The sequence below is a fragment of the Chanodichthys erythropterus genome, chromosome 10 (assembly GCF_024489055.1).
Source record: "Chanodichthys erythropterus isolate Z2021 chromosome 10, ASM2448905v1, whole genome shotgun sequence".
Classification (NCBI taxonomy): Eukaryota; Metazoa; Chordata; class Actinopteri; order Cypriniformes; family Xenocyprididae; genus Chanodichthys; species Chanodichthys erythropterus.
Window position 1 is genome coordinate 43,593,119 of NC_090230.1, and position 23,949 is coordinate 43,617,067.

At 39.0% G+C, this 23,949-nt stretch overlaps 1 protein-coding gene across 12 annotated transcripts in view; it reads right to left on the reverse strand.

Moving 5' to 3' along the window:
- dlg2 (discs, large homolog 2 (Drosophila)) overlaps window positions 1–23,949 on the reverse strand; it is a 276,217-nt gene that overhangs the window by 187,815 nt on the left and 64,453 nt on the right. The window contains exon 1 of one of the 12 annotated variants that reach the window (XM_067397828.1): window positions 3,601–3,725. The exons of 10 other annotated variants lie outside the window; for them this stretch is intronic. In XM_067397828.1, coding sequence (XP_067253929.1) covers window positions 3,601–3,630 — 30 coding nt within the window. In that variant the 5' untranslated portion in view covers window positions 3,631–3,725. Of the gene's footprint in view, window positions 1–3,600; window positions 3,726–23,949 lie in introns of those variants that run through there. One more of the 12 variants, XM_067397829.1, reaches the window with a different exon arrangement.

Consider the following 23,949-nt stretch of genomic DNA (forward strand, 5'->3'; position numbering starts at 1 on the left):
TACAAGGTCTGTGCCAAAAAAAATAAATAAATAAAAATTAATAATAATAATAAACATTACAAATGTTCTGTTATTGGATGTACCAACGGACATAAGAGTCTCCATAGTCTCTCGGCATTTGAGCCACTGAGGAGGACACTGCTGTTGAATTTCATTTATGAAGGAAATGTTCCAAAGAAAGTCGGTAAAGTGTTATATATTTGTGCAAATCATTTTACGCCGTACTGCTTCACAAACGGGGATCAGTTCAACACTGGATTTACAGATTAAGATTAACATGACGGTACATGCTAGTCCAAGAGTAGGCAACGTCAGTCCTAGAACCACTTGTACTGCAGAGTTTAGCTCCAACCCTGAAAAAAAACAAAAAAAAAAAACAAAACTCAATGGCCTGTAGTCAGTAATCTTGATGACCTTGATTAGCGTATTCAGGCATGTTTAATTAGGGTTAGAGCTAAACTTTGCAGGACAGCGGCTCTCTAGGACCGACGTTGCCTACCCTGTGCTAGTCGATGAGTTGAATCAACTCCACAATGACTACATAAAATTATCCACTAAACATTCAGAAATGTCCAGTTGCATTCTATAAGTTGTAACTTCTTCCTGAGTCTCTCCATCAGTGTTCAACTCCAGTTCAAACAATGTAAGGCTGAACACAGTTACTAACAATTTCACTGCATGAGATTCTGCAGTTTTGTTGTTGTTGGGTATCTCAAGCACGAGCTGTTAAAGCTGCGCCCACTTCTGGAAAGGAGGCCGGGAGCAGCAGCTTATTTGCATGTAAAGGGACATACAAAAAGGGCGTGTTTTTGCTCACACCCATAGGGGCAAATTTGACAAGCTATAATAAATGATCTTTGGGGTATTTTGAGCTGAAACTTCACAGAGGCATTCTGGGGACATCAAAGACTTATATTACATCTTGTGAAAAGGGGAGTATGTCCCCTTTAAATCAGTAGTGGTGTAATGTAACAAAGTAATAATACTTCGTTACAGTACTTAAGTATTTTTTGGGAGAATCTGTACTTTACTTAAGTTTATATTTCTGTCAACTTTTATTTTTACTCCACTACATTTCCTAAATAAAATGCATACTTTTACTCCAATACATTTTCCCAAAGCATTTTCGTTACTTACTACAAAAATAAAGTCAGAGGAACACAGACTGCAAGCAAGCAACTGTATATTCTTTCCGTAAGTAGAATAGGGAAGGCGTAGGAAATACAGCATAAGCTTTTTGAAGAATACGAAAGTGTGGTTTTGGCGGAAGCACGTGCGATCAGGTGATCATTTGTGTTTATAAAGCATATACAGTTATATTTTTTTCAAAAATGACAGATCGTTTCTCTTGATAAGACCCTTATTCCTCGTCTGGTATCGTTTAAAGCCCTTTGAAGCTGCAATGAAACTGTAATTTTGACCTTCAACCGTTTGGAGGCCATTGAAGTCCACTATAAGGAGAATAATCCTGGAATGTTTTCATCAAAAACCTTAATTTCTTTTTGACCGAAGAAAGAAAGACATGAACATCTTGGATGACATGTGGGTGAGTAAATTATCAGGAAAAGTTTATTTGAAAGTGGACTAATCCTTTAAGTACGTTTAATATATAAAAATAAATACTTTTCGTACTTAAGAACAAAAAATATCACATACTTTAAAACTTTTACTTAAGTAATATTCTAAACAGTGACTTTAACTTCTACCAAAGTTATTTTCTGGTAAGATATATATATACTTTTACTCAAGTATGGTTTTAGAGTACTTTATACACCACTGGTACTGGCACATCTTAAAATGTGTTACATTTTCCACTAAATTTTCATACTTAAGTTTCAAAAGTCAAGTCAAGTCACGCTTTTACAATACAGAATGTTTCAGAGCAGCTTTACAGTGTTAACAGGAAAATTATGCAACAAAGTTTGTTTCGGCTGTACAGCAGCTCTAGAAGAAAATAGTGCCATTGTTTAGCTTCAGTCAGTTCAGTGCTGATTAGGTTCTGTTATAAAAATCATCAGTTATTAATATAGTTATTAATATACTCTAACTCTACTCTCTAATTCTCTAATGCATTTAATCTGTATATATTCTTCTATATAATATTGTTGAACAGTAGGTGTTAGCAACTAAGCAAGCCAAAGGCGAAAGTGGCAAGGAACCCAAATTCCATCAGGTGACAGAATGGAGAAAAAACCTTGGGAGAAACCAGGCTCAGTCAGGGGGCCAGTTCTCTTCTGGCCAACAAACGAAAGCTGTAAGATTATGATTCAGGTGGCGTAACAATTCAGAAGTCAGATTGGGATCGGAGCCAATCTTGGAGCATTCAAAATATTGAATCCAGTTCCAACTAGTTGAAAACACCCATTTTATATTCATAATAGGTTTATAAAGCAGACAACAAACCAGGGAGGCCCATATTAAGAGGAAAATAAACTCCAATGGCAGATAGTAGTGGGGAAAACTATTTTAAAGATGTGCACTATGTAACACTTGTATGCGTGTGTGTCACTGATATACAGGAACAGACCCTGCATCTGTTAGCTGCTCATGTTTACCACTCTAACAAGGCACAGTAAGGAGGTAACATGAGAACTCTCTTTCTCTCTCTCACACACACACACACACACACACACACACACACACACACAGACAGTCTGGGTCCAAACAGCAGTGTAGCCAGGCCGAAACACGAGAGCCAGTGTGAACAATGGCGTTATTCTGAGGGGAGCAGATGAGATGGCAGAAGGATGAAGGATGTAGTCAGAGATCCTGATTGGAGCTGATCAACAGAGACCGTGTGAACACAGACTGGGAACATGTTCAACTCACAAAATCTCTATTCATTCCCCCTCTCTTTCTACTTTTTATTTTTTGTCTTGTTTTTATTATGTCACTCTGTCCACACAAAAGCCAGTAGGGGTGTCTGGCTAAGTAATGGTGTACCTCAGGGCTCAGTGCTGAGCCCTTTCTTTTTCTCTAAATACCCCTGAGTGGAAGTGTCATCACCACCAGAGGAAGCAAACATAAGAAAAAGTGTCATGCAACGGGGTATCAGACCTCACCGCAAATGCCCGCCTTAACACATGAGCTTCAAACACAAACACATACACACACGCACAGTCTCAGTATACAGCCACATGCTTGCTGGTTCACACATAAGTCAAACAAGAGAGTCTCGTGTGTAGTGTAACTAATAAAATCACAATGATCATAAAAACAGAGCAAGAATGATGAGAGACAGAAGGAGAGGGATGATATCAAGTGCTCTCTGCAATACTTGAATCTGAAAGAAACATAAGATAAAAGGAAGAGGAAACAGATGAAGTGAAAGGAAAACAGAAAGTTGAGAGAGAGTTGAAACAACAAAATGACAATAAAAGGAACTAGAAAGAGAGAGACAACTAGCTTTTAGGGTGAGTCACTTTGCTGCAGAGTTTCTTACGACAGACTGAAAACCACTCTCGACAACAGTTTGCAATGCCAACTTACAATGTTTACGACACTGACAACTAGAGCATCGAAACAACACTTAATCACTTCAGCTTTATGGTCCTCCTCCTCTCCACACTTGACATGATGTATAAAGTCTTTTTTGCTTACCTCTGAGCTCCTCACTTTCTGTTCCTGCATGCTTCTGAGTGTGTGTGTGTGTGTGTGTGCGTTTCAGTGAGTGTTCAATCGTACAGTAGAGAGGTGTTCATGTTCTGTGGACTGGCTTCCTTTTCTCTGGGCAGACTCGGAGACTGTGCACATCGGGTTTGTGTGTGTGTGTATGTGTGTGTGCGAGCATGCCAGAAATGTGGGGAGGCCCTGAATCACTTCCTCACCGCTGCATCCAGCACTCTGCGGCACTCAGCAAGACTACTGCAGGGAGCACAGCCAAGCAGCAACCAATAGAGGAAGAGCCACCGAGCCCACACGGAAAAAAGTGTACTGTAACACGGTTACCGCTCAGGAAGCCGACAGCTGACAGGTACAACAACAAGAGCTTTTTCCAGCTTAAATGACTCTCAAATCAAGTGTACAGTTTAGTAGTTACGTACATAGTAAATATTTTATATATATATATATATAAAATATTTACTATGTACGTAACTATATATATATATATATATTGGAGTGGTCTCTTAATTTTTTCCATAGCTGTATATATATATATTAATCAGAGGTGTCAAGTAACGAAGTACAAATACTTTGTTACCTTACTTAAGTAGAAATTTTGGGTATCTATACTTTAATGGAGTAATTATTTTCAGCCGACTGTTTACTTCTATTCCTTACATTTTCACACAATTATGTTGTATTAGGTTGTATGAGAAGTATAAACATATACCATTCCGACACCCTATTGGTTGTACGCAATCCATCGCACCTGCACATCACACAAATCATGTCACACTCCCGCAAGGAGGACATAGCCAGCGTTGGGGTCGTTTCTCAAAAAAGATTATTTCTTAAAAGTTATTATTTCTCCACAACTGGCTCATTTATCAAAGGGGTGCTTTCTCTTCGCCCACTGCAAATTAACATACAGTAGGTTCTTTGGTAGAGAAACATTTGAATAAATTAGCGTTTGCGATTGACAACGTGATTGACAATGTTGTGATAAGTAGGCTATACTAACTCTGTAACTCATAAACCCGCAACACTGGACATAGCAGACATATGTAGCTGAAGACTCAAGAAGAGAACTCGAGCAAAATGTTCCAACCAAGCACCAGAGAGGAGGTTGGTAGAAACAGGTAGCCTAGTGCAACCCAAATTTTTCAACATTAACATTTTAATATAACATTATAGTCGTTATGGCCTTTAGAAAAATGTTTTTTGAGGAGGTGGGGTAGTGCACAATAGGCCCCTGTGGCGCGGCCTAAGCTTTTGTCCTTAATGGCATTTTTTCCCTACATTACTTTTACTTTTATACTTTAAGTAGTTTTGAAACCAGTACTTTTACTTGAGTAAAAAGCTTGAGTTGATACTTCAACTTCTACAAAAGTCTTTTTAAATCCTAGTACAGTGGTCTCAAACTGCAGGCCCGCGGGCCATTTACGGACCGCCCTCCCCCTCTACCCAGAGGGGGACCGATCCAAATCCGATACTGTGCGTGTACTATTCTGTGTTATTGTTAATCTCCACAAAGGGCACAAAAACATTACGTGTCGCGTTCTGTTACGACAGTCAACACAATGAAACTCTCTCCAAGATGAATCAATATTTCTATTATTATACTTAATCAAGATACCGCTAATACAATACGCATCAATATATCTTCACTTTGTGCTTTGAACGGGATACGCATAAGCGCTTTGTGCCGCTCTGTATGGCAGCCGTTCATATTATAATACTTTTGCGCAATGAAAGATAGTTAATAGCATTTTTTTTGTTCTGTCCTATCTATCATATGTTGCTGCATCATTTTAATTTTAATATTTTAATTATAAGTCATTTAATAGCTTCTGATTTCGTCCACATTTTCATATTTATTCACAAACTTATAGGATAAACAAATAGGCCTAGGCTATGCATTTATTTATATTATGAAAAGAAAGTATTATGAAAAAAAGTTAAATAAAGTCTGCGTCACTTTTCAGTTTTCATCTCTCATCTCATCTCAACACTTTTTGAGGATCATGAGTGAACGCGATCATCTCTTCCTCTTTACTACTTTACAGAAGTAAATAAACATGAATGAAAATCAAAAAATATGTTGAAAGTTGCACTAGCTTACTGAAATCTGTATCACGTCAGTTCAATCAGTGTTGTAAACACAATGTCACGTAGCCTATTTACCTCAGAAAAGCCATTCGTTGATGTTTATACATATAGTCAGCAGCAAGAAAAATAAAACAAACTATTTAAAACAAAACAGATTAGAAAATTAATTATGTAAACATAAGTATTATAATATAATATAGAGTGGACAAACTGGGTGCGTGTAATCAAACACATCATTTTCATTTTGTTCTGAACTCGCGCTCTGCTGCCACACTGGAGCACACTTACCACCTACTGGACAGGGGTGGAAATTACAGTTACAAGCAAATTCAGCCTCAGTAATCTGTGAAGGACGACGGACAGGCTGCAGATTTTTTCCGTCACTGCTAAAAGAAATTCCATCAGTGACGGAAAATTCTCGGTTAACACGACCTTTGAGATGATATTATATACACGCCACACTACCGCCGGTGACACTCCGCGACCGCGGTGGCGCGGTTGTCATGCAGTCTGTCACAGCCATAACTGAGGCATACAGTTTATTAGGTAATTTAGCACTTTTCTTATTACTTGAATATCGGATTGGTTTCGGCCGATACTGAAACCCAGGTATCGGTATCGGTATCGGAAGCGGAAAAGGCGGATCGGTGCATCCCTACTTCTATTATGAGCGCGCTTGCCTAAATCGCAGTAAAAGCACTCGACTAAGTCACGAGCGTCGATTTAAAACCACCGAAAAGCGTCCAATGCTACCAGTAAACATTACAGATGCTCAAACGGCATCTTGGACAAATGTGTGTCAGCTGTGTGAACACAAGCGCTGCAGGTGTCTGTCAAGAAACAGAAGAGTGTACAAATGTATTCAGGGATTGTATTTGTTCAGTACAGTGTTGTTCAGTGCAAGATTTTAATGTTATTTAAGCTAACATAAAGTAAGGGAAAATACTTCCACTAAATGTTAAAAACTAATAATGTATGTAACAATGACAGATTTTTATTTTTTGGCAAAATAAAGTTGATATATATAGCTCCAGTTTTTTGTTTATTTCTGACCCCTCCACGCCACAAGTGTTGCTGGTTTTGTTCCTAAAATACACATTTTTTTATTCCATGAACCTTGTTGGATGTGAGAAGTTGCACCAGACTAGTAGTATATTAGTAGGCTATATTATTAGCATTATATTAGTAATAGTATTATATAATTATATTACACTCTATAACAATGAGAGAGAAACTGCTATTTACATTTAGTATGGTAAATAAAATATGTATAGTATAGGTATAAAAACATTTTAGTATGCCTAATGAAAGTAAATGAGAAATAATGCAAAGGAAAGTAAATTTTCTGAAATGCTGCGCTTTCTTGCACTTGAATGTTAATATGGCCCTCCTATGAGGTGTCAATCACAGAAATGGCCCCCCGCCAATTTGAGTTTGAGACCCCTGCCCTAGTATCAATACTTCTACCTGAGTAATGAATGTGAATACTTTTGACAACAGTGATTTTAATAAACCTCGAACTCTAATATTAGAGTTTGGCAAATAAGTCAACTTCACTGTTGTACTACAAACATGAATGATGCTTCAGATAACATGGTCTGTTAAGAAGAAATGTACTGTTAAGTTTTGAAGTAATGAGACTTTAACTTGGATGAAAAAAATAAAAAATTCTGTAACACTTTGCAATAATGTTCCATTTGTTAACGTCAGTTAACTACATTAGTTAACCAGAGATTCAACAGTCTTAAGGGCCATTCACACAGAACACATTTTTGCATTCCACTATGCAACTTGTCCCTTGTTTCGGGGTTTTTTGTTTGTTTGTTTGTTTGTTTGTTTTTTGTAAAAAAAAAAAAAAAAAAAAGTAAAAATCGTTGTTAAAAAAGGTGTATCGAAACCTTTCAGTTATTTTTTCATTCCACTGCTCGTGCATTGCGTTTATTTAAATGCAAACCCCAAGTAATTTCTAGGGTTTTGTACATTTCAGAGCTTGTGAAAGATGCTTGGGACAGTAGATGGACCTGTCACTGTCCCGATCGGGCCAGTACTGAATCTTCACAAAAGTCTTGCAAAAAGCAGCGCGCACACATCTCAAACAGCGCACAAATATGCCACGGAATTTAGTCTTCTTTTACTTATTTTTGTGCTTCGGTAGATAAATGTCTATGGTTTCGCATAAAAGGACTTCATCTTAATAGAGTTTATTGCTGTTTCTAAATCATGTTACTTTCTACCGGGTGTCTGTTAGATCACAACACTGGAGAATAGAGCGCTATGAATCATTCTTCACACACACAGACACTTCTTTTAAAAGTGTTAAAAAGAAAATGCTCAAACTGCTGCATAGGAGTGCTGCACACTGTGACTCTGTTGCTTCAAGAGCATCATTCTGCCCACAGGAAGCGCATAAGCGCTTTGTGCCGCTCTGTATTGCAGCCTTTCATATTGTAACACTTTTGCACAATGAAAGTATATTAATAGCCTATCTTGTTCTGTCCTACTGATAATATGCTGTTGCTTCATTAAAAAGCTGCGCTATGCATATAAAAGAAATGGCTTTTAATTTCCTTTTTTTTCCTTGTTTATCAGTTTTTTGACATTACATATTTTAGCACAGAAATCTAAAATACTTTCTTGACTGTGTTCATGTCATAAGCTGTCATTAGATTACTGTGTTAATTTTTTATTTGTGGATGTCCCAATCAGGGTGCAGGATGTGACATTTTGAAATAAATGTTTATGTTATATATTTTGGTTGCAGTTGTGAGTTAAATAAAATGTAACTGGTTGTGTAAAATAGGCACTTAATATCATAATATCGAAATTTTGATCAATACCCCCTGAATCGAATCGTATTGAAATCGTATCACAGTACTTTTTGAGGTATCGGAAAATATCGTATCAAATATCGAATTGTGATGAACTGTCCGATTTACACCCTTAATAGAGACTTGATTTTGGGTTCTTCTGACTTAAGAAGGTGAGAAAACGCCTGGAAATCACCCAGGACACCCTAGCAACTACAAAGCAATGAACTGGAAACAACCCTGACATAATGGTGGCAACTTTTGCACAGGCAAAAACCACTTACATTTTCCTTAGAATATTTAAGAATCTATACTACACTGGTTAACTATAATGGGCTATTTATGTGGGTTTGCTAGCAAAGCCTGACAGGAACAAGCTGTGCTTGTGTGATTAATATGTGTATGCGATACAGTGACAGACAGCCGTGAATATGTGTGTGAGAGTTAGAACTGCAGCAGGTTTAATGAAGCTGTAGTGGGCGGTGGTGACTGCACTAATGAGAACACACGGAAACCACACACATATATGCAATGAACAAACACATGCACAAGAGAACACAAGCTTGTCCGCTTCTAAGAAAGCACCAGGGGAACAGGCAAGAATTCCACAATGCACAACAAAGACATCAAACATCAACACCACTGTTTGACTGCTAGTTAAAGCCAGATGAAACCCAGAATAAAGCTACCATGACCAAAACCTTTAATCCACAACACTGAATCCAGTCAAATATAAATATATGCAAAGTTATCAGGAGCTGACTATAATAAAAAAAATCTCATTCAAATTCTTGTCACAAAATGGACATAACTGTTATCTTCAGAAATAAACGAACAATTCACCAAATTGTTCTAGCCCACACTGCAGGTACAGGATGGAGATATGTCCATAACTCTCTGCAAGCGTTACTGCATTCATCAACAGAATTGAATAAGATTTCCTTGTGAAATATTCATGACTGCATGACTCAAAGCTTGCTCAACATTTTTAGCAGATGGGTCAGTACTGTCTGAGTACCTCTTTTTCCCAGTCTGAATTCACAGGCCGGAAAGCCCTATGGTCCCCGGCTGCACACACACACACAACGGTTGGAAAAGCTACTATGTAGAGCAATACTGTGCACAATGTGTTCGGACAGAGTGTTTCCTTTATGTGAGAGGGTAAAGAACTAAATCTAGCTCTATTCCTGGCTCAGACTATCATTATCTTGAAGAGAGGATATGCAGCATGTTAATTGCCATCAGCTGGCTCTTCAACCCAAATATAAATTCTAAAACAGTGAATAAGAGAGGTCAAATCTTTTTGCTCATAAACTTACTCTATGGGCCCGTCAACACAGACACGAGTTTAGCTGTATACGCAAAAATTTTGTATCGTATAGGTGTTTCGTCCAGACGGATCCAGCGTTTTTAGAAGGTGAAACCGCTATTTTTTGAAACCGGGTCCCAGAGTGGATAAATCTGAAAATGATGCCCTTGCATTTTCGTGTGTACAGCCAATCTGTATTGTATTTTGTGAAACGATGATGTTATCACCCCACATGTTGACCCTAGTCAGACACCACTAACTGCACAAAACAGAAACAACAACAACAACAACAACAGCGGACTACATGCTTGTGTTCTTTCCGCAGAAGCAACCAAGCCTAGTAGCTTAATGTGGCGACCAGGGCGGGCGAGAGCCGTGAGGGAACGGCGCGAGGCCGTTGGCGTGAGAGTTAACGAGCTACACCTGGGAGGCGCACCGGCCTTGAGTCTCTCACAGAGGAGCTCCAGAGGCATAAAAGGAAGAGCGACGACCGTGAAGGACGAGAGAGGACCAGGCCTGGACCTTATTTTATGTTTTATTATGTTTGTGTGGCCGGCAGAAGTCCGCGAGGGTGGAGTGAAGTGAAGATCGCAAGAGGCTGCCTGAGGCGGTGGTACTGGAGCCTTGTGAAAGGTGGGACGGAGACCCGGATGCCGTGCTCCTGGGACGAGGTGGGGTGGCTGCCGTCCAGGAGGGAGTGGAGGAGTCGCCGCCGTCCGCCGTGGGCTGGAGCCTGCTGTCGTCTGCCATGAAGGGGAGGAGCAGGGGACGGGGGACTCGCTGCCGGCTGCCCTCAGCCGGAGGAGTCATCACCGGCCGCCAGGAGGCGGTCGACGATCGGGCCGTTCACCAAGCGTCCAGTGCCATCGCATGTGGCACCGTAAGGAAAAGCCTCTCGGCAGGCTGAGGACCGAGCGGCAGTGTGTCTGGGAACCGGACCCAGAATTTTTTTTTCCCTCTTTCTTTTTCCTCTCTCCCCTTTCTCGTCCTGTCGCTCCCCTTGCTTCTGTCTCCTTTCTCTCGTCTCGTCTGTCCTTACCCCCAGGTGCTGCGGCCGCCGAGACAGGCCCCAGGGGGGAGTAGAGCGCAGTCTCAGGAGTACCCCCCGGCCTGCGAGGGGCGATGGGGGTATGTGGCGAGGCCGATGGCGCGAGAGTTAACGAGCTACACCTGGGAGGCGCACCGGCCTTGAGTCTCTCACGGAGGCATAAAAGGAGGAGCGACTACAGTGAAGGACGAGAGAGGACCAGGCCTGGACTTTATTTTATGTTTTATTATTTTTGTGTGGCCGGAAGACGTCCGCGAGGGTCTGCCGGCATTACTTTCGTTTTGTTCTTTGTTTATTTTGAATTAAAGTTTTGTTTGAATGTTCACCGGTTCCCGCCTCCTTCTTCCCGTATATACGAACTGTGTTACACTTAACTAAAATAAAGATTCATTTCTAATCTTTACTAAAGTTTGTATATAGCGCACAAGGTTTATGCGCATACACCAAGTCTCATTCTCCATTTTTAGTGTATCCCTGTGGCAGAATTACAGCGCCACATACTGATCTGGCATGTATACTACATCGTTTTTAGTCTGTTTCAGTGGTTTCATGTGTACGCAGATATTTCTTGAGACGAGGGGAAAAAAAGACTGGATAGCAAAAGCTCTGGCTTCGTATGATGGATGTAGCCTAAGTTTTATTTTATTTATTTATTGCATTGAATGGAACACTTGCCCTGTAGTCACTGAGAAGAACATATTTCTGTATTTTAAAAAAAAAAGCACGAATGACTTTACAAATGAAAGCCAGTGCTTTTGATGACTCAACTCAAGAAGAAAGGATGGTAAACTAAAGTAGTCTTTGAGCACAATTCACAGTAAAGAAAAGTCTAAAGTCCAAAAATATCAACCAAGTGGTTCCAATGGACGTCATTGTTATTCGTTTTAATGAATTAATTTGTTCAGATCGTTCATGTAAATACAGTCAAAACAGTAATATTGTGAAATATTACTGCAATTAAATTTTAATTTTAAGTTTTATTCATGTTCAATCATTCTAGTTTCTAGCTCAAGTTTAGCTTCTACTGCTAAATTAAGTCCACTGATTCATGATGCTCCACAAGAAGCAAGAAGGTTGTGTGTAGCAGTACTGACGTGGGAGAGAGTATTGGGTAATGTTACTGGCCTAAACACTGCTGGCCTTTAGTTCTGAGATGCCCACTGGTATAGACAGATCAAGTGTGTTATTATACAGCCCACTGATGCCAGAGAGAAAAAGACAGAAAGAGCTCAGTTTCACTCCTCTACACACATCCACCCCCATACATACTCTCACATGCAGGCTTCTACACACACTGGCATTAATCTCTTCCCACACATACACAGCCCCTCACACTCCCACTTGCATTCAATCATATATCAAACACACACTGCATAATATTACTATAAATTCTAAAGAACCAAATCATCCATATGGTTTCTGGCTTCACATGCACACTTCCTCTCTTTTCATCACCAGCATGTCCACCCCTGCATTCTCGGCATCATGTTTACTGTCAGCTTGATGCACGAGAACACAGCTTCCCTCAGATAAATCCATTACAAGCTGCAGAGGAAAGCAGAACACCACCTCCTCCAGACAAGTAGCAATTTTCCAACATTAGAACCTAGTCCCAAACGAAATCTTCTCTATATGCATGTCTACAAAGAACAGAGAACAGCCAAGGTATATCTAAACTGGTCACCTGTCAGAGAATCTTTATGTAGTCTGGAGAGAGTGGAGATGACTGCCCCACCTTGCATTATCAGGGCACTTCCTGCTCTGTCAGCAGAGGGAAGTGGGGGAAATGAGGCTGACAGGTGCAGTAACAGCATATTAAACACCTTTTACTGCAGCAAAAAAAAAAAAAAATGAGTTGGATAGATAGACATAATTATTAAGATATTAACCATACTTAGAGGGTTAGTTCACCCAAAAATTAAATTTCTGTCATTAAGTACTCACCCTCACGTCATTCCACACCCGTAAGACCTTTGTTCATCTTCAGAACACAAATTAAGATATTTTTGATTAAAAAATATCTTTATCCCCCACAAAAAAAGCTACGTAATTACCACCATTCAAGGTTCTGAAAGCTATTAAAAGACATTGTTAAAATAGTCAAAACTACAGTGGTTCAACCTTAACGTTAACCCCAGAACACACCAAGCCGACAGTCGTCCGTTGGTCACTAAGTTTTCTCACTGTGTTCCGCATCGTCGGCTGAAGTTGGTCCTCGTCGGCTTTTTTTCAGCCAATGCAACATGTAGAATTGGCATCGGAGTTCGTCGGTCAGTCGGGCCATCTGATCATTCTGATTGGCTGTACAGCTACTGCTACCAGCTCGTACGGAAAGGCATTTCTTCTTACGCAGGTGCAGAACGGACGTGCTACTTGGTCGTCGGGTGTCGAGCGTCTGTTTGGTGTGTCAGGGCAACTTGGGACCAAGACACTGCCGACGTGAGCCAACCCCGCAGTCTGCTTTCATCGGCGCTAGTTCTTCGGAATCAACATGGTGTGTTCCAGGCTTTATGAAGTGACAAGAATACTTTTTATGTGCAAAAAACAAAAATAAGTTGTTATTTTGGTTTAGTTTTTGCACACAAAAAGTATTCTTGTCGCTTCATAACAATAAGATTAAACCACTGTAGTCACATTGACTATTTTAACAATGTTTTTACTACTTTTCTGGACCTTGAATGTGGTAATTTCATTGCTTTCTATTGAGGATCAAAAATATCTTAATTTGTGTTCCGAATATGAACAAAGGTCTTATGGGTTTGGAATGACATGAGGGAGAGTACTTAACGACAGAAATTTAATTTTTGGGAGAACTTACTCTTTAAATATACCAAATAAATACATGCACACACACGTACACACACGCACACATACACAAACATATATATATATATAAAGTTTAATAAATTACGCAAATTTACATGATAGAGAGTGACATTGAGAAAGTACTATGACTCTTTAGACTTAGTACAAGACTACAAGTGCACTGATATACTAGTCTACACTTTAATCTTTGGAGAGATTTTAAGAGAGAGCGCTCTTTCATCATAATTGTAAGCATTTTTTTACTAGTACTACGGCTGTCAAAAGACCTCCTCTATTACTTCTAGAAAATCACAGCACAAAACAATTTACGTAAAAATCAAGCAGCTCTGCCAAGCTTGATAGAAAAATATTCCGGTGTGGCAATTCACAGATGCCACAACCACCTGTGCAGCCACACTGCTCAATCGTATAGATCCATGTGACACTCACACATGTAGAGTAGTACACACAAAAGTTCACATTCACAGCATGGTCTTACCTTCACATTGGACCTCAGTGCACAATAACATGCAAAAAACATTGCAGGTATTGTGTGGCATATGGATTGGTGTGGCAGCAAAGCTTCTTAAGGAAAGGAAATCAAGATGAGGAAGAAGAGAGTCAGAAGCGGATCACATCCCTCGGTATGCGCTCCCAGCAGAGCATTGCGGCGGGTTGCCGTATCGGTCTCTCTGGGCTAGGGACTCATACGCACACATGGGCATCAGGCATGCAGGGAGAAATACGCTATGCTTTGTTGCTGGATGAGGCATTTCAGCTGACAGCAGTAGCAAAGGCACACCACCGAATGGGGGATTCTCTCTTTCTGTCTTTTCTCTCTCCATCTCCCTCTCTCCCTCTCTCTCTTTAATACAGCAAAAAGAAGAGGCAGGAACTGAGAGAGGGTGAAGATTTTGGAGGTTACTTGATACTATAACTGCACCGGATTTAATACGCGCATACTGTATAAACAGTTGCAGGTAGAACATATAAGGCATGGCGGTATTTATTTTAATAATTTCCACTTGTGCACAGACACCCTGTGTTGTTATATAACACCCCTCAAGACTTACTCTCTACAGTGGAATAGTGCATTTATTAGGCCAGCAGTAAGCAGCGGGTCTGTCATTTAAACCACAATCTAGAATACAGTATGCTTTTGGGGAATGTTTGTGGTATGATTTGATCCACATTTGAATATGTCGAAACACAATGCATCCAATGAGATTACCCACTGGGAACTGGGAAATGCATAGACCTTGTATGGCATTAGAATGCACATCAGAAATTAACTTTAACAGCGGGATCATAAAAATAACTTGCATCCTGTTTTTCAAGTGACAAAGTGCATCGAAAAATACACATTAAAGTTGCACTTCAATTTGACACATGATTAAACAGATTAAGGGTGCAGATTCTTGACATTTGGATCTGAGGTAAATATCTGCAAGGCATGTACTGAACATCAGTTCTTCTGCTTTAAATGATAAAGCTCCACTGCACCGGTATATAACAAACACAAGAGGGCAGGAGTCTAACTCAATATATTCAATTCGGCTCTCCATCTCTCTCTGCAGTGGCGGACACCTTAAAGAATATATAGGTATTACTAACTATCTCTGTCTGAGATACACAAAGAGTGCACAGCAGGATCTCAATTTCTTGTCACCATGTAAGCACTTTAAACACTTTGCTGTGAATGTGTTAATTCAGCTTAGAGCAGAGGAGTCCCATTAAAAGAAAAATGAAATTAAAAGAGAGACACAGACTAATGACTCACAGTCCTTGAGAAGAATGAGTGTACTCAAACTAAATCACACCTCTCAAAACCTCCACACACACACACACACACACACACACACACACACACACACACACACACACACACACACACACACACACACAAAAACACTGACACAGAAAGATCCAAAAAAACAAATAAATAATAATAGTTTATATATGCATTGATAAGTATGTTCTCGTGTGTGTATACATTCATCGAGGTTCATTTAAACGAGGTTAAGTTAATGATGACTGAATTTAAATTTTTGGGTGAACTTTATCTTGTTGGGTTTTTTATTATTATTATGGAAATATGAAATTGAAAGTAAATATATGGTCAACTTATGTTTTATTAATATTTTTATTTAGAGAAGTTAATTTACTGAAGGCTACCAAGAAAGCTAGGATACTAAGTTTATTAAATTAATTCACAATATGTGCACATTTATTATTAATCTGGGGGGAGACACATCATGCAGGCACATTAGCCCTGTATGACAGATGTATCACTTTTATTTTGTTTTTCATTTTTTTTCATTTTTCAAAATAGTCACAAACTTGTTAACAATAGCCTATCATGAACTATAGGCTGTACACTGTGTGCAGAATTATTAGGCAAGTTGATTTTCTGATCATATTTTTTTTCCAAGCACATTTTACCAATTCCAATCCACATCAATCTTAATAACTACTATTAATATTGTTTTTAATCATTTATAAGTGATATATAATTGTTCATGAAGGCTGGAAATGAAAAATGCCCTATATTCAGGTGTGCAGAATTATTAGGCAGGTTTTATATATAGATAAAATGAGCCAAAAAAGAGATTTAACTCAGACTGAAAAGTCAAAAATTATTAAATACTCATGAGAAGGACGCAATACTAATGTAATACTAGAAATTGCAAAGTTAAAGCATGACCATTGGACAGTGAAATGCTCATTGGGTCAGCGGGGTCATACAAAAACAGCTGGAGAAGAAAAGACACGTTAACTGCAAAATAATTAAGAATTAAGGTGAAGAATTAAGTGTGAAACCATCAGGAACCCTTTAGTCTCCAGCGCCACCATTTCCCAGTACTGAAACCTACCTGGAGTCTTCAGAAGTGTGAGGAGTCAGGATCTCAGAGACTTAGGTTAGGTGAAGAATCCTAAAAAATGACCCGCTCTTAATAAGAATCACAAGCTGAAGTGTTATAAAATACATGAAGACTGGGTTTTTATAGGCCTTATAGACAGACAGATTGAGAGTGACTCCTGAAGGACCAGCACCACACCCTCTTGTACCACTGTCGAAGAATTTATCTTCCAGAATCTGGCAGTAAGTTTTGGAAGATCATTTAGTCCATCTCTGCAAGATGGACATTTCAGGATAAGAGATGGACTAAAAGTGAACTCCCACACCTTACTGCCAGATTCTGGAAGATAAATTCTTCAAACAGTGGTACAAGAGGATGTGGTGCTGGTCCTTCAGGAGTCACTCTCAAGCTGTCTGTCTATAAGGCCTATAAAAACCCAGTCTTCATGTACTTTATAACACTTCAGCTTAAATCTCTTTTTTGGCTCATTTTATCTGTAAAATAAAACCTGCCTAATAATTCTGCACACCTGAATATAGGGCATTTTTCATTTACAGCCTTCATGAACAATTATATATCACTTATAAATGATTAAAAACAATATTAATAGTAGTTATTAAGATTGATGTGGATTGGAATTGGTAAAATGTGCTTGGAAAAAAAATATGATCAGAAAATCAACTTGCCTAATAATTCTGCACACAGTGTATAGGCGTTGAGCACCCAGGGAAAAATATGAGATATTCTCCTCCTATTTAATTTTTATAGTTGTTGAGGTTAGTTTAGCGTTTTTAGTTTTTTTAGTTGAGGTTACTATGGCATTTTTCAATGACACATGTCGAGTGCACATCAATGTAATACATTAACGTGAGAGTGACTCAATGTAATGTGCAGCATGAATCTCTCCATAAAAAAAGCGCGCTTTCATATCTTTATGGACATTCTAACTGCATTCTATAGGCTATATCACGCAGTAAGTTGTTGCCCTGCATAAACTTTATGAAATGTCAGATGTCAGATGTAGGTCTAGGGGTGGGGCAAGTGCGTTAAATGCGTTAAAAATTTTAACACGTTATTTTTTTCCGTAATTAATTAATCTAATTAACGAGTTAAACTTACAGCCCTAATATGTGTTTGTGTGTGTGTGTGTGTGTGTGTGTGTGTGTTTTTGTGTATAAGCGTAGGGTTGTCGCGATAACCGCAATATTGTAATATTGTAATATTGCTATGTCCTTCTTGTTTTACACTTCATGCATGTGTACTGAATGATAAGTTAATGATAACAAGAGTAAAAAAAAAAAAAAAATGTCAACTGACTCTTTTTATTTTTACATAATTAAGACTCTGTATTCAATTGTGATTCGTACAGAGGCTCCCTAGATATGCACTAAATAAGCCTAAACAGACAACAAGTGAGAGAGAGATCGACTGAGTGCTTGCGATTACCTGCGTCTGTCCTTCTTCAGGTCAAGTCATATATCCTTGAAAAAAAAAACAATATCATTGCGCCTGCTGCAGCCATGATACGGCAGCAAAGTTCCTTGATTATTACGCCGGAAAGAGAGTATAGTTCCTAGCCATATCAGCCTAGAAAATCGCAACTTTTCATTTTCTGTCGGTCTTAGTACACGATTTAACTACAGAAGAGTCAAGTTTTAAATAGGAAAAATATCAAAACTCTTTGGTCATTTTTAAGCGCGATGCTAACGGTCTAATCATATTCAATGAACTATGCTAAGCTATGCTAAAAGTGGTACCGCCAGAACCTGAGATCAGCTGTATGGATTCGAAAACGGTAAAACTCAACTGTTTAACTCTAGGGGAGCTGGAAAATGAGCCTATTTTCAAAAAAAGTGGATTGTTCCTTTAAGTACTCAAAGACAGCCCCTTGCCGCCGCCTAGTGGCATAACAATGTAACCTGCACTGACTGACAGCCTGTCTAGCGTGTGCAGAGACAAGCTCAGTCTCAGAAAGCCTCTGCTCCAGTCAGATTTGAGGATCGGAACTAACCGTTATACAATCAATAGCCCAACGAGCTTATTGTCAGGTTTAAGTTATGATATGTGGACCCTTATTTTGACATTCTGTTCTGTCTCCTTTAGTTCCTGTTTCCCCGCTCTGTTTAGTTTTGGTTTTAAATTGGTTACTGATTATTTGCTTGTTTGTTTCTATAGTTACATATTAGTTTCACATACTGTATGTCTAGTTTACTTTCCTTTATTCTACCACTGTTTCTATAGCCCTGTGTTTCAGTTATTCTCTGTAAGTTCTCGTTTATGCATTGTGTGGTTTGCATCATTCTCCTGCGTGTTCATTCAGAGTTTTTGGATTATTAATAAAGCCTGTTTTGTTTTTGAATCTCCATTTGTGACTGCTAACCACACAGTAACAGTTGTTTATATAGCAAAAAAAACAAAAATACAAAAATATAAAATGATGATAATATCGCAATATTGAGCCACTCAAAATCACCGCAAGGGAAATTACTTTACCGCGACAGCCCTATAATATGCGTGTGTGTATATATGCATATGTATGTAAATCAGAGTGCCAGTTCAGAGCTGGGTGGTGTTGTGAGGCGCGGGCGAGTGCCAGCATGCAGTGGGAGGCATCGGAGATGCCTTGGAGAATATATTTTTGGTGCCAGCCTCCCTGTTACCAGGGAAACTAGTTGTTCTGTGGTTAGCAGCTTTACAGTATAGAGCTCACGAGAAAACGAGGGAGAGAAGGAAAGAGAAAGGGAGAGATTGGGGGGGTGATGAGAGAGGGAATGCTGAGGTTGAAGACTGAGGGGGTGGAGAAAGAGAGGAGGTGAGAGAAAGAGCGGAGGCGACTGAATTCACAAATTAGCCACTGGGAACTGCAGCTTTAGCTACCAAAATAGCTTTTATGTGAGAGAGAACTCTGTCCGAGGCCAGTTTCAGAGGGGGTATAGAGACTTTTCAGCTAAGAAAACTTCACTTCACTTGCTGTGACCTGACGTTCAGCCTGGGACAGAAATAGATGCAGAAAGATGCACTGGACAAAAAAGGGATGTATAAGCTAAAACCATGGACAGGACGAGAGAGACAAGCAGGGAAAGCTGCACTGAAGCCAAAACACTTTAACAAGCACCAATATATCTCCTCCCAGAGGCAGCTCCTGCTGAAGCAATGAGTCATACACTCTTGCTCATGCACATATACACATGTTCACTCATTCTCCTCCTTTAACACAGATACACATGTTAAAACAATTAAGGTCACATTAAAGGTGAAGGGTGTTCTTTTTACACCACTAGTGGTACCAAGCAGAATTGTAAAAATAATGACTGTTTACCGAACACCTCCAGCCAACTATCATTAGTCTGAAAATGCTGAAGTGTATAATTTTATTGATGTTACTTTATCATGTGCACTGAGTAAGTGTCTTTAAAACCCTCCTTTGTGCAGAACTACTTCCTTCCACCACGGATTCAAATCTCAAGTTGACAGTTTGACCAAGTTTCTGTTACTAATTCTAAAACGTCACTTTAGAACTAGTAACAAAGGAATGTTGAGTCCCTCCATTGAATCTCGTTGTATTTTGTATAGTATTATTGAGAGAGAGAGAAAGAGAGAGAGAGAGAGAGAGAGAGAGAGGGAGAGAGAGAGAGAGAGAGAGAGAGATCGCCTGAGCAAGCATTACCTATGTCTGATACAACATTCATTCTTTAGGTCGATGTCTATAATATTATATCCATTTTAAAAATCAGATTGAATGTCCACTGTGGAAATTGATCTTTGTATTTGTCCTTTTTACAGTTAAAGGAATTTTCCATAACAGTGCTAAAACAATGTCCTTTTTTTACACTCTTGCGACTGACTTTTTTGACGCCACCTAATGGCGTATTAATGTAACTTTCAGTCAATCCATATTACACACTAATGGACCCTTTCTCAATACCAAATACAACATATTATTCATATATAATAATATTCATTGAACAACAATATTTAAATTAACAACAATAGCCATTATAAATGACAATCTAAAATAAACAATTGTACAATTCAGTAAAACGTACAAAAGTATTGCTCTACAGGATTAAGGTCATATTAATATTAAATTATTAAATTTAACATAGCCCAATTAGATTTGCTCAGGAACAAGTAATGGATTAATAAGACCAAAGATTGCCCATTTTGTGTACCCAAAATGAGTTACATCTCATTTAATCACTATAAGAGACTACAAAATCTACAAATCCCACTACAAATCCCAGAAGCACTGGCCGAGATAAAAGCTGTTCTCGGCGGGTACACGAGCACTGAATGGCCACTGACGGCCTAGTGCTCACATCTCCAAAAACTAGAAACACTTGAATATCGCACAGCTAAGATTGGAGAACTAAGATTGGAGAACAGTTTTATATTATATATATATATATATATATATATATATATATATATATATATATATATATATATACACAGTGGGTGCAGAAAGTATACTCTTTGTTATATTGCAGCCATTTGCTAAAATCATTTAAGTTCATTTTTTCCTCATTAATGTACACACAGCACCCCATATTGACAGAAAAACACAGAATTGTTGACATTTTTGCAGATTTATTAAAAAAGAAAAACTGAAATATCACATGGTCCTAAGTATTCAGACCCTTTGCTGTGACACTCATATATTTAACTCAGGTGCTGTCCTTTTCTTCTGATCATCCTTGAGATGGTTCTACACCTTCATTTGAGTCCAGCTGTGTTTGATTATACTGATTGGACATGATTAGGAAAGCCACACACCTGTCTATATTAGACCTTACAGCTCACAGTGCATGTCAGAGCAAATGACAATCATGAGGTCAAAGGAACTGCCTGAAGAGTTCAGAGACAGAATTGTGGCAAGGCACAGATCTGGCCAAGGTTACCAAAACAAAAATTCTGCTGCACTTAAGGTTCCTAAGAGCACAGTGGCCTCCACAATCCTTAAATGGAAGACTTTTGGGATGACCAGAACCCTTCCTAGAACTGGCCGTCCGGCCAAACTGAGCTATCGGGGGAGAAGAGCCTTGGTGAGAGATGTAAAGAAGAACACAAAGATCTCTGTGGCTAAGCTCCAGAGATGCAGTCGGCAGATGGGAGAAAGTTGTAGAAAGTCTACCATCACTGCAGCCCTCCACCAGTCGGGGCTTTATGGCAGAGTAGCCCGATGGAAGCCTCTCCTCAGTGCAAGACACATGAAAGCCTGCATGGTGTTTGCTAAAAAACACCTGAAGATTCTCTGGTCTGATGAGACCAAGATAGAACTTTTTGGCCTTAATTCTAAGTGTTATGTGTGGAGAAAACCAGGCACTGCTCATCACCTGTCCAGTACAGTCCCAACAGTGAAGCATGGTGGTGGCAGCATCATGCTGTGGGGGTGTTTTTCAGCTGCAGGGACAGGACGACTGGTTGCAATCAAGGGAAAGCTGAATGCGGCCAAGTAGAGGGATATCCTGGACGAAAACCTTCTCCAGAGTGCTCAGGACTTCAGACTGGGCTGGGTTTACCTTCCAACAAGACAATGACCCTAAGCACACAGCTAAAATAACGAAGGAGTGGCTTCACAACAACTCTGTGACTGTTCTTGAATGGCCCAGCCAGAGCCCTGACTTAAACCCAATTGAGCATCTCTGGAGAGACCTAAAAATGGCTGTCCACCAACGTTTACCATCCAACCTGACAGAACTGGAGAGGATCTGCAAGAAGGAATGGCAGATGATCCCCAAAACCAGGTGTGAAAAACTTGTTGCATCTTTCCCAAAAAGACTGATGGCTGTATTAGATCAAAAGGGTGCTTCTACTAAATACTGAGCAAAGGGTCTGAATACTTAGGACCATGTGATATTTCAGTTTTTCTTTTTTAATAAATCTGCAAAAATGTCAACAATTCTGTATTTTTCTGTCAATATGGGGTGCTGTGTGTACATTAATGAGGAAAAAAAATGAACTTAAATGATTTTAGCAAAAGGCTACAATATAACAAAGAGTGCAAAATTTAAGGGGGTCTGAATACTTTCCGTACCCACTGTGTGTATATATATATATCTATCTATCAGGATTTTAAAGGGTTAAGAAAAACATTTTTGCATTCTAAGTATGCTAAAACAGCTAGGACACAGCCCCAGTGCTTTACAATTCTGCATTATAAGTAACTCTATAAGCACACATATACTGATAAACTGCCTAAATAATCTTCTTAAGGCTTTAAATCCCCTTGCATCAGGGACAAACTGGCATCAGCTGTGTGAAGATGTTTTCTACACTGGATAAAATTCAACTTTAAGTATAAACTTCAATGCATAACTCATCTTTCATTTATCCTATAGCCATGACTGATGCTTCAAATCATGCAGATTGAGTTACGTATCCTACTGGTAGACAATAAAACAAACAACTATTTGATAAAATTGATAATAATCAATAATGAAAATCATCGACAACGATTCTCATTATCGATTAGTCGGGTCTGCCCACCGTGCACGGAAGACTTCCGCAATTCGTGTCAAATTACAGCACTGAATAACGCATTTCTATGGACAAAATTAATCAAAAAATAGTGGAGGAAACAGAGTGAGCTGTTGCAGGAAAGGTATGTGATCAAAACATGAGAATCCTTTATTTTAAGCTTCAAGCAAATGCATTAGTGTAACAGCTTGCCCTGTCAGGCGCTCTGACATATGCATGTGTGTCCTCAGTGCAAAACGTTCATTCTAGTGCTACAACCTTATCTGTAAATGTTACAAATTCACATGATCATTTCCATTTTGCATAAAGGCTCATCCTGACAGTTTGCATTAAACTTCAAACTTTAATGAAAAAGCGCTGGCGCGCACCCGCGTCAGACAGATGGAACGCGGTAGAGAGGGAGACAAATATTCAGCACAAAAAATATTAATTTTCCTGAAATATCTGTTGTTTAAAGTTACATTTAGATTTAAAAGTCAACGTGTCATTCAAGTATGTTAAAGAGAGTAGTAACTGTAAAGGGATAACAACATGTAATTGAATATAAATGTAAAACGTTTCTTATAGCCTATTTACAGGATAAAGAAATGACCTTAAGAGGTGATTGTGTCCAGAGTGAATGTGTGTTCCTGCAGAACATTTATCTTGCCTGTTGGTTAAAGGGTTAGTTCACCCAAAAATGAAAATTATGTCATTAATGACTCTAAACCCGTAAGACCTCCGTTCATCTTTGGAACACAGTTTAAGATATTTTAGATTTAGTCCGAGAGCTTTTTGTCCCTCCATTGAAAATGTAGGTACGGTATACTGTCCATGTCCAGAAAGATAATAAAAACATCATCAAAGTAGTCCATGTGACATCAGTGGGTTAGTTAGAAGTTTTTGAAGCATCTAAAATACATTTTGGTCCAAAAATAACAAAAAATA